The sequence below is a fragment of the Taeniopygia guttata genome, chromosome 9, assembly GCF_048771995.1.
Source record: "Taeniopygia guttata chromosome 9, bTaeGut7.mat, whole genome shotgun sequence".
Taxonomy (NCBI): Eukaryota; Metazoa; Chordata; class Aves; order Passeriformes; family Estrildidae; genus Taeniopygia; species Taeniopygia guttata.
The window spans coordinates 16,461,539-16,476,035 of record NC_133034.1 but is presented as its reverse complement, the minus strand read 5'-3'; the positions used below and the strand labels follow the sequence as shown (position 1 = coordinate 16,476,035).

The window sequence follows — 14,497 nt, the reverse complement described above, 5'->3', positions numbered from 1 at the left end:
ACCTGTCTCAGGGACAGCTGCTGCTCACACAGCGGTGCCTGTGCTGCTGGCAGTGCCGAGCCCAGATGCTCAGGCTGCCCAGCACAACCAAAAATCTTTGCGAGGAACAGAGAGCAAAAAGTGGGAAATAGATGAAGAGGAAAGAGGATGTAGGATTGTTACTGCTGACTTCTGATGTGTCTTCCCAGCACCAGGGTGTTCCTCCTCATTGTGGTTTGGCAAGCCAAACTATTTGGCTATTTTCAGGAGGTGTCCATGTGTCCTCTGACTCGACTCAAATGACTCCACATGCTTTTGTACAATATCTCATGATGTGCCAGTGTCCTTCCACTGGGATGCTGAGAACATGAGATCAAAACATGGTTTCGCTTCCGTTTTGCAGCAGGATTTGGTGATCATTGTTGGTCCCTTCCAATTCAGAATATTCTGTGAAAAGCTGGTTTTCCAGCAACTTATCTTGTGAGGTGACTTGAACAGTTCTATGGCAAGAAATACTGCAAATAACATGACTCTTCAGTCTGGAAGGGATGGAAAAGCTGAGAACCTAGTGCTGGAGTGTGGTGCTAGATTGGATCTGCTGTTGGGCTGCGGCCAAGGGTTGTGGGACATGCAGTGGTCTGTGGGGTGGCAGGTGGTTATAGGACTCCCATTGGCTTTGCATTCCATGGAACAGGGGTTATATGGCACTCCAGGCACCCCAGGGTGCAGGGCCAGAGAGGCAACAGGCATCTGGGGACAAAACAAAGATTTTGATCTTCCTAAATGGCAACTGCTTCCTCTAGATCCCAGCCATTTAGAGTGGCAGTGCCAGCTCCAGCCTTCCTGGGTTTGAGGGATACACTGTCTGTGCTCTCATGTCACCTCATGGGTTGCACCTCATGGGTGCAGTCAGCTATTATAGGTCCCAGGAAGCTGAGAAATCTAGTTTTTTAAAATGTCAGAATCATACTGCAACCCGTCTAGTACCCTAACCTTCCAGGTTAGGTCTATCAGGCAGGGCTCCCAGGAGAGCCTGCCCTCTCTCCTCCTGTCCCACCAAGCCAAGAGTGCAATAGCCAAGAATTTCACAACACCATGAATATTCCCATCCTCTAGAGTACCATGTATTTTGGCTTTTGCTGTGGCATTTCTCAATTGCGCTGGCAAAAAGTGGGTTAAGTAGTTGGGTATGATCCTCTCAGGGAAAGCCATCATACTGCCTTGGAGAGTGTAATTCCATCCTGCTCTCCCAGCAATTCAGGCACCCACAGCCATGCTTGGGAGCTGTTGTTCCTTGGCCACTGCCCTGACATGTGCTGCCATGCAGGCTGAGGAAGGGGACGGATTGTGACAGGCACCGGCATCTTGGAGAGGATCTGCTGCCTCTTCTTGTCCTGTAGCAAAGAGGCTGTGGAGGAGGTGAAGTAAAAGGCACTTGGGAGAATGAAAATGCCATGGATAAAGCTGACAACTGGCCACTGCATTGTTGTCCCTTCAAAAGAACACTTGCCTTTGCATCCTTTCTGGGGAAGCACCTGGAGCTGGTCTGGTGCTCCCACCAGCTAGCTGAGAGGAGACAAGAGCACCAAGCACCTGGAGGAGAGGTGTGGGGCTGAGGACACTGTGGGCTCTTGCTCCTATAAAGATGCTCTCCTGGGGTATCCCATGGAACATGCCCTCAAAATCCTCTGGGATTTTGTGTTTTTTTTGCCTTCCTGCAATGTGGAGGCTCATCTCCCCATCTCTCCTATCACACAAGGAGGGATGTGGATGCAGTGATGCTCCTTACTGCTGCTCTTCTTGCCAGGGGCTGGCGTGGAGGTCCAGCAGAGAGGCTCGTACTTGGACACTGCCCCAGTGGGACTAAAACAGTCTGGCTCTTTTAACGGGGCTTCCTTGATTGCAAAGATGGGTTTCACTGGGATTTTAACCACCAAGTCATGGTGTGCTCCTTGCACCACCTTACCTTACCTATGGGGAGGCGGGTGGACTGTTACCCAGCTCCGTGCTGGGCATGCTGAGGCGATGATCAAAGAGCTTTAGCAGCTTGGGTGTCGCTTGCCGCCTGGCAGTTCCCTCTGTTGGCAGGCTGCTGGTCCTCTCCAGGGGCAGCAGAGGGGGAGAGCAGCAGTGCCAGGACACCCCTGGGCGTGCAGGGCGCTGATAGCGCTGCTGGCAGCTGCCCGAGTGCCCCGGCCGTAGCCAGGCCCGGTGCAGCTCTGCGGGGCCGCCGCTGACCCGGAGCCTTGGGCCCGGCCCGGCCTGGCTCCGCTATCGCGGCGGCCGCAGCTCGGACGGTGCCGCGTGTCCGCGCCCTGATAGCGGCCCTGCCCCGCTTTTATCTGGGTCAGGGCGGCTGGGCCGTGGCAGGGGGGCTGCGGGGATCGGGCCCTGCAGCAAGTGTACAAACAAGCTCAGGATGTGAACACAATAGCCAAGGACCGGCCTTTGAAAAGCAGGGGGACGCAGCGTGGCCGCCCTGGGGCGCATCAAAGGTCCGTGTCACTGCGCACTGCCGTGCCTTCGATGGCTACCCATGGACTGGCCCCGGCAGGGTTTGAGTGAGGGGAAGTGGAAAGGGAAAAGAAATCAGCGGGGAGAGAACTCAGGAGCTGGGATTCACAGTCATGTGAATCTCTTCCTTGAAAACATGGGCCTGTCATGAGTTCCCTTGGTCCGCTTTGTTCTGGCTCTTGATGATCCGTATCTGGAGCGTAGGGCACAGCTCCTCTTTCTGCTTTTTCACTGCGCCTCCAGGCAGGTCACTTTTGCAAAGTGCTTCATGTGCAATTTTGTAAGCACTTCTCTTAAATCAACATTTGCCACAGCTGAGGGCTGATGGAGGTTTTTTCCCTTCCAGACTTTGTGGTTAGAATCCTAGAAAACCAGATGTATGTCTACAATTTGGTGTTTTGCTCAAGAAGGCCAGCAGAAAATTTACAGTTACTTAACAGGCTTGGAAACATCTCTGTGCAATGCCTCGAACAGAACCATGACAGGATGTGAAGATGTGGTTGGAGTGATCTGCTTGGTATAGTGGACTTGTGCCTGCCCAGCAGGGTCCTGCAGTACCTGCTGTACCTCTCTAGCAGGATCTGGTCCTGCAAGAGTCCCTGGCTGCTCACTCCTCTGCTCCCAAAAGGGCCTGGAAAGCCCAGGGAAGTTTTGCCTCTGATTTGCTCTGCAGTGTGTACACACGTTGCTGCTTTTGGATTAAAGACAGCCTGAGCCTGCTGAGTGGGAACCACCCTCTGTGATAAGGGCACATGTTGACTTAGAGATTAGAACTGTCCACTGCTTTGTTTTTTTTATAATGTGCATTTATTGGCATAAGAGCAGTGCAAAGGACAAAGGAAAAGAACGGCATAAAAAAGCCAGTACCATGTGTAGCATTGCAGGCTCTGAGGGAGAAAAGGCGTCCCTAAGAGGGCTGGATGATGGTCCTGCTCTTGGGGCGAGTCTGCAGCCTGCAGGTGCCGGCCCCAGGCATGTGGGAGCAGCAGGCAAAGTGATGCCTCCTCTGTGGATTTGTGATTGAAGGGGTCTCATGGCCCTTCTTCTCTTGATGCCATTGTCAGGGTAATTAAATGCTCCCAGGCAGGTGCCAGAGCCTTTTGCAAACTGAGAGTTGGCTTTGTCTTGTTGACCTGCTGGAAATACCTTGTTTTAGGGTGGATTAATCTTTCATAACAATATCTGAAAGCAAAGAGGGGGCTTTAATTGGGGTGGGATTAGCACAGTGGGGCTGAGCAGGGAGAGCAGGAGCTTTCTCACTACTTGCTAATTGCCTCCTCTCTGCACTGGTGGCAGCTGCGACACCTGCCCCTGGCTGCTGTGTGCAGCTCTGCGCCATGGGGACCCAGGGGATGCCATGTGCCTTGTAGGTTCATTTATGCAGCAGAGAATGAGATGTGGTGTTCAAACCAGGGTACCTTAATTCGTCTCTTGCAGACAGGGAGGGGATTCTTCCATCACTCAGGTGCTTGACATGACTCTGGGGGGCTCATGCCATTCTCTTGTGCTGTTGTGAGGTCCCAGGGGCTGAGCTGAAACCCATGGGCTGTATCTTGCAGCCAGCCCCCACTGCCAGGCATGGGCAGGCAACAGACCTGGTCTGTATAAAGTGATAAAGTGAGTCTGGAATTGTTTTCCCTGGGATAGGAGAACCAGGTCAGTGCCTCAAGGGCAAATCCCCCGGTGGTGAGGGGGGGTGCTTGGAGAAGGCCTGTGACTCTCCCAGCTCTTGGAACAAGCAGCCTGTGCCTCAGCCAAATTGCTGACCTTCCCATGCCTGCTGGTCTGCCCTGCAACAGCGTCCTTTCCCTGGCAGGCACTGTCCCCCCAGATCCCCTTCAAGGGCAAATGTCCATGGCAGGCTGTGAGGAAGAAAAGCTTTGCCTGTCCCCCTCTGTCTTGGCAGGCATCCTTTGGGATGCACACATGGCAGGGCTGGGCTCTTGCTCGGTGGGGCTCGGGGAACCTTTCTTTGCTGTGCATGTCCTGGTGGCTTTCATGTCAGATGTAAATTTGGAGGTTTTATTTATTACTCAGTGATGCAAAAATGGCAAAGGGGCCCAGGGTGATGTGCACCTCTCCTAGTGCTGCTCCAGCACCTTGGTGTGGGCCTGGCACTGGTAGAGGTGAGGGAAGGGAAGGGAAGGGAAGGGAAGGGAAGGGAAGGGAAGGGAAGGGAAGGGAAGGGAAGGGAAGGGAAGGGAAGGGAAGGGAAGGGAAGGGAAGGGAAGGGAAGGGAAGGGAAGGGAAGGGAAGGGAAGGGAAGGGAAGGGAAGGGAAGGGAAGGGAAGGGAAGGGAAGGGAAGGGAAGGGAAGGGAAGGGAAGGGAAGGGAAGGGAAGGGAAGGGAAGGGAAGGGAAGGGAAGGGAAGGGAAGGGAAGGGAAGGGAAGGGAAGGGAAGGGAAGGGAAGGGAAGGGAAGGGAAGGGAAGGGAAGGGAAGGGAAGGGAAGGGAAGGGAAGGGAAGGGAAGGGAAGGGAAGGGAAGGGAAGGGAAGGTGTTTTTCTTTGTTCCCATTGAGCTGCACTTGGGATGCTTTCCCACCTGCACTGGGAGGCAGAATCGAGGACAGCTGACGAAGTCCCACCAAGGGCTGAAGGCCTTCCCTGAGCAGGTGGGACTACTCCCTACGCCTGACTCAGGTGGTTGTGGGTGACCCTGTGGGGTGGCTGAGCCTGGTGGGTGAGTGTCACAGATCTGGGAAGGCTCAGGGTCATCAAGGGAGCAGCACCTCCCTTCCACAACACAGTGTCTCTACTGTCCATCTGACTTTTTAAAGCCTCAGCATTTTCCCTTGTGAGGTTTTTGCAAGACAGACGAGTATGAAAATAAAGCTCCTGACCAAAGAAAACGCTCACAGCCCACTCAGAGGGTGTGTTAACTTCGTCATTCACCAAAAGCAAACATCAGGAGTGGCGTGGTTACTTTAGGTAGCTGTAGCAGAAAAAGGCCCCTCTGTTTTTCAAACAAGGTGTCTTTTCATTCAGAGGCTGGGGGTGGCTCTAAGAAACCAGTGGCATGTCACTGGGACACCCACTGGAAATGCAGATGTTACCTTACGGCAGGAAAAGACTTCTTTGGATCCAAAGCCTTGGAGCGGGCAGGAGGCAGCTCCCAAGAGTGTTGACCGTGGTATTTCCGCAGGATCCCCCCAGCCAGGCTGGGACCACTGGCTGTTTGTTCATCCCCTTTGAAGGACACAAAGCCCCCATCATGCTGAGCCCCACAGCTGGGCCACTTCCCCTCTGGCCCAGGGCAGTGCCATCGGACGTGAAGCGGCTGGGAGGAAAAAGCAAACAGAAAGGGGTGGACAGAAGACGGGGGTGTTATCAGGTACCCCATCTGTGAGGCTCTGTTGAAACAGGAGGAGAAGGCTGGGGCCATCAAAGCTGCTCTGATGGCCTCGATCCAGATCATAGAAAGGTTTCATCCAGCTTCTGTTGGGCTTCTTTCTTCTCATGGTGGGCTCCCCTTCTTCCCAAACCAGAGACAGGCCCCACCATCATCTTCCTCTACTCTGTCTGGGGGATGACCTGTGGAATGCTGGGCATTGCACATGGTCAAATGATCTCAGCAGTTTTGGGAAGAGGTGTCTTGCTGACCTGAACTGCAGCTGGGCTGCTGAGGGTTCACAAGTCAGTTCCTGTGGGGTGACCCCTTTAGATGCTCTGGGACAGACACAGTGACATCCTGGTTGTGCCAATGTCTCACTTCTCTTCCCAGCCTGGCAGCATGGGAGCCTAGGCAGGCTGGCAGTGTCTGTGGTGGCACCCAGACCTGTAAGGGAAGGGACAGGAGGGTCCCTGGGGGTGTCGCCAGGGCTGTGCACAGGAGTTGGTCCCCCAGCTGTGGCAGAGCAGTGTTTCTTAGAGCTGCAGCATGGGGAGATTTTGCCCACACACCCTCTGCAGCACTTCTGCTTCTGGAGAAGGTTAGACATCCGGGGCTGGCTTTCTGGTGAAACAGTGATCTGTTCTGGTTAGCAGAAATCCCCAGCTCTGCCCTGTGCTCCCCTGTGTGCTGCACTCTGCTGCTCTCACCCCACCATCGCTGCCCCACAGCCACCCCCTGGCAGTGTCCCATCATCCATGGCCTGGCAGGAGATGTGGGATCTGGGGGCTCTAACAGGAATGATTCTGATTGCCTCGTGCTGGGAAAAGGGGATTTTCCCTGCCCAGAAGGGGAAGCTGCAGCTGGAAGGATTCCTACCCCAAACCTCTCCAAGGCCAGCATTTTTCCTGAGGCAGAGACTGGAGGCAGCCAGATGGCTTCCAGGACAGTATTCCCCTCTTCTAAAATGCCAGCTTGGTCTATAAAAACCACCTGGCATGGATCTTTCCCTAGGCACCAGAGCAATGAGAGACTGAGCCCTCTATACTTTCATGCTGCAGGACTCATGCCCCATTTTACAGTAGGGGAAACTGAGGTATGGTGGGGTCCCTGACTCTGCCTTGCAGCAAGCTTGTGATGCAGCCCTGTGGGTTTGCAGGGCACTGGGAAGTGTTTTCCAGTGGCAGAGGACTGGTTCCCACTGGAAAGGGGAGGATTTTTGGAGGGCTGTTGCCCTGCCAGGGGCCCCAGCTGTGCTGTCAGGGCAGTCTGGGCACCTTCACCTGCCCCGAGAAGGGATCCAGAGGGGCCCAATGCCCCACACTCCTGCAGCAGCCCCCCTGCCCTCCTCACCCACTGCCCCTCCTGGCCATATCTCCCAGGAATGGTGGCTCCCCCCTCCAGCTGCCTCCTGGAGCAATCAGTGGGGAACACATGGGCCTTATCTACGGGCCAGCTGAGGGAAGGGCTCCCTGCCATCCCTATCAGTGGGGCGGCTCCAGACCTGGGGCTGAGGGGAGCCAGACTCATTCCTGCTGTGCTGGGGCCAGGGCTGGGGGCATTGTCACTGCCCCACACTGACCATTGCAAGGGGATGCTCAAAGTTCTGGGACCCCTCTCCAGCCTGGTGGCTGTGTCAGTGTTGGTGTGACACTGACAGATTTGCCACGGTCCAGCCAAGGCCATAGAGCTGGGCAGTTGTGGATTGTGTTGGAAAATTGAAGGCACACGGTGGCAGCAGTCTTACTACTGCCAGCAGGATCCACATCCCTCATCCACTTCCACCAAACTCTCAGCAGCAATTTCCTCACCAAGGAGATGCTTGCAGGGCTGAGGGGGACTCAAAAGGGCCAGCACCCTGGAAAAGAATTTCACAAATCTGATAGACCTTTGTGTTTTATTTGTTTCTCGAGTTGTGCCTACCCTCCTGTTCCCAGTGGCTTGGCAGAGTGCTGCTGGGGATGCTGACTCTGTCCTAAACCCCAGGAGTGTGGGGAACAGCATCACCTGTGGCCATGGAAAGCATGGGCATCCCTTTGAAGAGGTGCCTGTGGAGTGCGGTTTTCCCCAGAGGTGGGTGCCAGACACCCCCCCATGCTATGGGGTGCCAATGCTCTCAGGGGGCTGGTCCTGCCTGGCACAGGGGCTGGGCAGAGTGTGGGAGGTCCCTTGGGACAGGGAGCATCCTGGCTGCTCTGTGCCACTGAGCAGGGTCTGTCCCTCTGTGTCCCGTGACAGCAGTGACCATGGACCCCCCAAAGCTCGGGGTGCAGATCTTTATCGTCCCCTTGTCTGGCTGTGCCACAGCCTGAGCTGGGCGTGGGGTTCTCACTCAGCATCCCAATCATCCCCGTGGCCTCAGGCTCTGGGTGGGAGAGGAGAGTATGAGAAGGAATGTGCTTTGGTCTCCTACCAGCTCCTACCAAGGATATAAATGAGGAGTTTTCTTCCCTGCCATGTCCCAGCCATGGGAAGGTGGTGATGGTCAGCTGGGGCCTGCTGTCCCACTGAGGTCAGCCCCTCCACAGGGAATTAGAGACGGGTAGAAAACTGTCTAAACCCCAAATATTTGCATTTTAAGGGCTTTTCTTAGTATTGGGGAACGCTGATGCAGCAGCAGTGTGGGTGGGCTGGTATGCTGAGAGGGTCTGCTTGGCTTTTTTTGGGGGGGGAGAGGGAAACAGAATTTCCATGGTCAAAGAGTTTTGTTTAAAATAATTTTTAAAAAAAGCTAAACAAGCAAATGGGGAGAATTTCCAGCACTGCTGCAGGTTTCTCTGCCAGCTCCTTGGGGCAAAACAGCCACCCTGATGCTGAATGGACCACAAACCTTACAACCACCCCTTACCCTGGTTTGGTGGGTATATGGCTCCCATCTCTGTGTTCCTTTTTCTTTCTCTGCTGAAAGGGATTTTGGCAAGAAAGGGAGTTCCTGTGGCTGCTCTGCCCTGGAGCATCCTGGAGGTCTGGAGCTGAGGTAGAGCTGGTGAGAGCCTGACCCATCTGTTGCCCCCCATGCCCATGCCAGGGGATGCTCACTTGCCAGCTTTTGGCTTTGGTAGCAGCCTGTGTGGAGAACGCTGACTGGGGAACAAGGTGGCTGTGGGCCCTGATGGCTTCAGGACCATACATGCCAGGCATAGACAGGGGCTGGAATAAGGGAGAAGTTGGAGGGACTCTGGGCTATCCCATCCCACTGCATTCCCCCTCTCCACACCCATTTCCGCCAGCTCCTGGGGCAGGTTGAAGCAAGCAAGGAACAGGCACGTCCTGTCCTGCTGGCACAGGGAGGGCTCAGCACCTTGGGCTGCAGGGGCGAGAGCCCTCCGTGTGCCCAGGGGACAGTTCTGGGGTGACACCACACCCCCAGTGCACTGTCCACAGCACAACAGTGTGTGGGTGTGTCCTGGCCCCATGCAGGGTGGTCTTGGGCATGGTGATGGGGCTGGGGGCCTGGTGCAGGTGGGTCAGTGCTGTGGGTGTCACTGGTGCATCCAGCCCCAGCGGGGATGCAGAGGGGAGTGTGTGCAGCAATGGAGCCCTCCTTGCACACATGTGCATGTGTGCTTGGGCTCACCCATGCACAGCATCAATGTGTGGGGCTGTCCTCTGCTCCGGGCTTGGCCATGTTCTGCATCCCCTCATGGCTTGGCAGGTTGCTCCATGCCCCATAGCTGCACCTTGCACCTCGGGGTGTGCTGTGCTTGGGGAATGCAGGGGACCAGGGCTCAGTCAGGCTCAGGTACTACCTGAGTGCAAGAAGGATCATCGTGGTGCTACAGCAGTTGTGTCAGGGACAGCCAGACACAGGTGTGCTGGGCAAGGGGACTGCCACGTGCCCCTGTGCAGCAGGCACCCATGGGTGGTGCTGGCCTGGGGCTACGCCAGGCAGGGAAGAGGCTTCTGCACATGTCCGGGCAATGCAGCATGTGTGGCTTCGTGCTGGGGCTGGGCTCTGCTTCCCTGGGGCCAGGGATACGTGCAGATCGCCCCAGTGCTGATGGACCACAGGGAGATGAGCACCAGGTGGATGAGCAGGACAGCAGGACTGCAATGACATAGCCTGAAGTGACTGTCACATAAAGGCCAGCACAGCAGATGTCACAGGAGCTGATGCGTTTCTTCAGCAGAAGGCAATGCTGGTTATGCAGGGGTGCTGCGTGGGGGGCCCGCCATTGGTCCCATGCATGCCACGGGGCCAGGAGCAGCCATGCTGAGGGGTCTGCTTGTGCAAGGTGTGGGTAATTGTGTGTGAGAATGTGAGTGCAGAGGGCTGGATGTGCATCATGCACTGTTCCAAGTTAGATTACAGCATATAGGGCAGGAAAGAGTATGTACAGTGTATAGGGACAGGGATACGGGGCTTGGTTAATGGGGCTGAGAAGAGGGGAGGGCTAGGTGTGCACAGCACCTCGGATATGTGCAGAGTTCCCACAGGCTTCCCTCCTCCCTCATCCCATCCCTCCTCACTGAAGCATCCACACCCATTCCCTCCTCCCGGCCCCTCGCCACCATCCCACTCCATGACAACAGCAGCATCCTGCACCTACAGCAAGGTGCAGAGCATCCACCTGGGGCCCTGGTGCCACTCTGGCTGCAGCAGAAGCCCCCTGCCAGAGGGGCAAAGGGTAGCGGTTCCAAGGAGAGCCGGTGGAAACCAGAAATCATTTTCCTTGAAGGGCTGGGAGCCGTGGACAGCCCTGGAACCCATGAGGATTCTGGGATCCATCTAAGACAAGGGTACGCTGCTCCCCTGCCTAAGCCCCCAGCTCCCCACCCATATTGTTCCCTCCGACCCCCTGGTCCCGCCCCGGCCGGGGCTCGGAGCGCCGGGCCAGCCCTGCCCTCTAGTGCCCCGGGAGCTGCTCCGGGCAGGGCTCCCTGGAGCTGAGCCACCCAAAGTCCTCCCAGGGCCCGCAGGGCAGAGCAGGGACTGACAAGCTTGTCACCCACCCCGCCACTGCTGCTGAGGGGACACGGGGACACGGGGACACGTCCCGGAGCCTCCGCAGCAGCAGCAGCAGCCGTGTCCGCGGATCAGCCCGGCGGGGTCAGCCCAGCCCGGGTGCGCTGTGCCCGGGCCCTGCGGCACGCAGGCGGTGCGGGTGACAATCGCCTTCCCGGCACCCCGGGTCGATAACCGGGTGGCCAAAGCTCTCGGTGGGCCGGGACGGCGTGGGGCACGCCAATGGGTGCCCGCAGCTGCGGCAGAGGGAGGCAGGCTCTGGAGGCTCTGGTTAAACTGGAACGAGGCGCGGCATCGTCCCGCGGTCCCTGCCCTGGGGACTCTGACCCCGAGCTGAGGCAGGCGGTGACGAGCGGCCACACAGCCACGGGGACGGAGCCAGCGAGGAGCCGAACAGGATGGATCCCACCTTGGAGCTGGCGGATGACCCCAGGCGAGCGCTGGAGACTCCCGTGCCGCTTTGCAGCCGGGCAAATCCAACTTTCTGGATCGCAACTTTGGATGATTCGTTCCCTCTGGAAAGGAAGGGAGGCGCTTGGCGGTGAGGCGAAGCAGCCAGGCTCGGACCCTGCGGGGCCGGGTGTCCCCCCGTCCCTGCGGCTCCCTGCAGCATTCCGGTTCTGCTCCGCAGGTTCTCCCGCCCCTTGGTGGAGATGCTGATCAGGAACTTCAGCGTGCCGGCAGCCTGCTTCTCCCTGCCGCCCACCTCCGGGCAGCTGCTGCACCGTAGGTGGGGGGACGGGGTGGGGAGGACCCTCCTGTTCTCGCTGATGGGAGCAGGACAGGGATGAAGGTGGTAGAGTGGCCATGGCAAGTGCAGGCACGGGGCAGCCCCAGAAGTCAGAAACTGGGCTGCTGCCAGGGTCTCAGCCTCCCATCCCATAGTCCTGCCTGTAGGGATGGGGACAGCCCAGGAAGAGCCAGCACTGGGGCAGGTGTCATGGGACAGGGAACAGTGGCACAGAAGGGCCAGCCCTGGCATAGACAGGCATGTCCAGGGCATGGCACAGAGCTTCCTAAACCTGTGGAGTGCTGGGTTGAGGGGCAGCTCCCTGTAGTAGTGGCCCCAGGAGGGACCAGACAGGATGAAGATAGCTTCTCACCCCTCCCTGGCAGAGCTGGACATGGCCCAACTCATCATCCTGGGCCTCTGCACCATCATGACACTGCTGTCGGTTGTGATCTACGTGGAAGAGGTTTCGTACCTCTTCCGCAAGATCCGCTGCCCTATCAAGATGAAGACCCTCTGCTGGAGCAGCTCAGCCCCTACGGTGAGCTGGGCTGTGGGGGTGCTGGGGGGCATCACCCTGGGGAGCCAGGGTCACCCAAGGGGTGCCAGCCCACAGGAGGCGGAGTGTCAGTGTGCCAAGCTCTCGTGTCCCCCAGGTTGTGTCAGTGGTCAGCTGCTTTGGCCTGTGGTTCCCGCGCTCCATGATGGTGGTGGAGATGGCTACCACGGCGTGAGTATCACCCACCCTGGGACAGGGCACCATGGAGCCCACACAGCTTGACCTGCCTTCCTCCTCCTCCCCAGGTACTTCGCTGTCTGCTTCTACGTGATGATGCTGGTCATGGTGCAGGGCTTTGGGGGGAAGGAAGCACTGCTCAGCACCCTGAAGGATGTGCCCATGGTGCTCAGCACTGGGCCCTGCTGCTGCTGCTGCCCCTGTCTGCCCCGAATCACCATGAGCAGGTGAGGGGGAGGTGGGATAAACCTCTATCCCTGGAGGGCTTCCACCCCATGCTTCTGCTGGGCTGGAAGAGAATTCCCTGGGCAGGGACTGGGGGACTTAAGAGTGCTACTGGTCTCTCTCACCATGCTAGGAAAAAGCTTAAATTGATGATCCTGGGGACTTTCCAGTACGCGTTCTTCAAGGCAGTCGCTGTCTTCCTGGGGCTGATCCTGGCCACCGACGGGAATTACAACCCTGCTGACGTGAGTGCCAGAGCACAGGGATGGGCAGGTTGATGACCTAGACAGGAAGCCTCCACCTGAACTTTGTCAGCCCAGTAATGTTTTCTGTGTGTCCCCCTCAGATTTCAGCAGAGAGCGTGGCCCTCTGGATCAACACCTTGATTGGTGCCTCCGCCCTCTTTGGGCTGTGGGGCCTGGGCATCCTCTTCCGGCAGGCCCGGCTGCACCTGGCTGAGCAGAACATGCAGGCCAAGTTCACCTGTTTTCAGGTGAGACCCTGCCCTGCCCAGCTCCCTCCTAGGGGAGGGCTCCTGCAGCACTGACGGGGTGAGGCAGCATGAGGGAAGGACGGTGGGGCAGGAGCCACTGCTGGGCGAGAGCCCCGCTGGCTGCACAGCGGGGAAGGTGAAGGCTGAGAGCCGGGCAGCAGCATGGCCCTCACAGCGGCGTGTTGGTGCTCACAGATCCTGCTCCTCCTGACGGCGCTCCAGCCTGCCATCTTCAGCATCCTGGCCAACAACGGCAGCATCGCCTGCTCGCCGCCCTTCTCCTCCAAGGCCAGGTCACAGCGTAAGCAGGGAGATGAGAGAGCAGCAGCACATGCTCCCAGCCAGCGGCATGGCATAGGGGTGGGCATGGTGGGTGAGGGCAGCTTCAAAAGTCCCTTCTCCTCTTCCAGAGATGAACGTGCAGCTGTTGATCCCGCAGACCTTCATCCTGGCAGTGCTGACGCGGATGTACTACCGCAAGCAGGATGACAAGCCGGGCTACCAGCCTGTCAGCTTCGCACCCACAGGCACCGACGTCAAAGCATGAGCAGGAGGGACAAATTGGGGCGCCAAGGGGCAGAGCGGGGTGAGGGGCTGGTCTACCCTGCACAGCCTTCTCCTCCTCCCCTGCCTTTGGGGAGCTGCTGGCAGCAGAAGAGGCAGAAGGGGAAAGAGCATCTTGGGACAGAATGAAAGGGTCTGAAACCTAAAAGCTGTAAGTCAAGGGGGTCCATGGAGCCACCTCCAGCCCTGGGGCTCTTGTCTAGCACTGAGTAAAGATAAATTTTTACTAGTCTTGCATTGGTGACTGACTTCATGTTACTGGGTGGGAGACGACTCCATACAAGGGAAGGAGGATGGAGCCCAGACTAACACAGCCAAGCATGGGACCATTACGGGATGCCCAACATCCAGCTGTGACACTGAGCTCTGGGTGCTGCTGGCTGGGGTCCCACAGCCAAGGCAGCCCAGGCCAATGGTGATTTCTCCCAAGATATCAGGATGGGTCTGACCTGTCCCTGGGGTCTGTTCTCCGTGGGACTGGCTGCTCCTGAAAGCACACAGGGAGCATTCATACCTGCCAGTTAGGTGCCAGGCAAAGGAAGAAGCCTTAAAACACCTTAATAACACTGGCAATTAGTCAATGCTGCCTTAAGCAGCCTCGGTCCAGTACCAGTATCTGCTCTAGACACGGGGACGGACATCAGGAGCAATGACAATTTGCAGAAACAACTGGGTAATCTTTTGACCCCAAGTGTTCATTAGGTGCCAGAAACACAACTCAGATCATGGTTTCAAATGCGCAGATCACATGTTAAAAAATGCAAGAGCATTCTCCAATGCTCTTGCTTCTACCACCATCCCTGGTACTTCTCAGTTCCGTCCTGTTGCTGCTGTTCTCTGCCATCAGAAAATCTTTTCCCAGGGGCTCACCCCAGTTCTACAGAGGAAGTGAAACAGGGCTGTTTCACGTGAGTAGAGGCTTCTAGATTTGGCAGCATCAAACTCCACAGGGTTCTTCACT

General features: G+C 57.1%; 1 protein-coding gene across 2 annotated transcripts; it reads left to right on the top strand.

The window, feature by feature from the left end:
• Positions 1-8,499: 8,499 nt before the first annotated feature.
• On the top strand, positions 8,500-13,766 carry SLC51A (solute carrier family 51 member A). 2 transcript variants are annotated; one of them, XM_012575604.5, is made up of 9 exons: positions 11,053-11,221; positions 11,420-11,514; positions 11,905-12,059; positions 12,175-12,248; positions 12,323-12,481; positions 12,613-12,724; positions 12,826-12,972; positions 13,168-13,273; positions 13,383-13,766. In XM_012575604.5, exons 1-9 carry the CDS (start codon positions 11,187-11,189, stop codon positions 13,517-13,519), a joined length of 1,020 nt encoding a protein of 339 aa, XP_012431058.5. In that variant the 5' UTR covers positions 11,053-11,186; the 3' UTR covers positions 13,520-13,766. The 2 variants fall into 2 exon arrangements, with proteins under 2 accessions (XP_041574066.2, XP_012431058.5); XM_041718132.2 differs by lacking the exon at positions 11,420-11,514 and having other exon boundaries at positions 8,500-11,221.
• Positions 13,767-14,497: the final 731 nt, after the last annotated feature.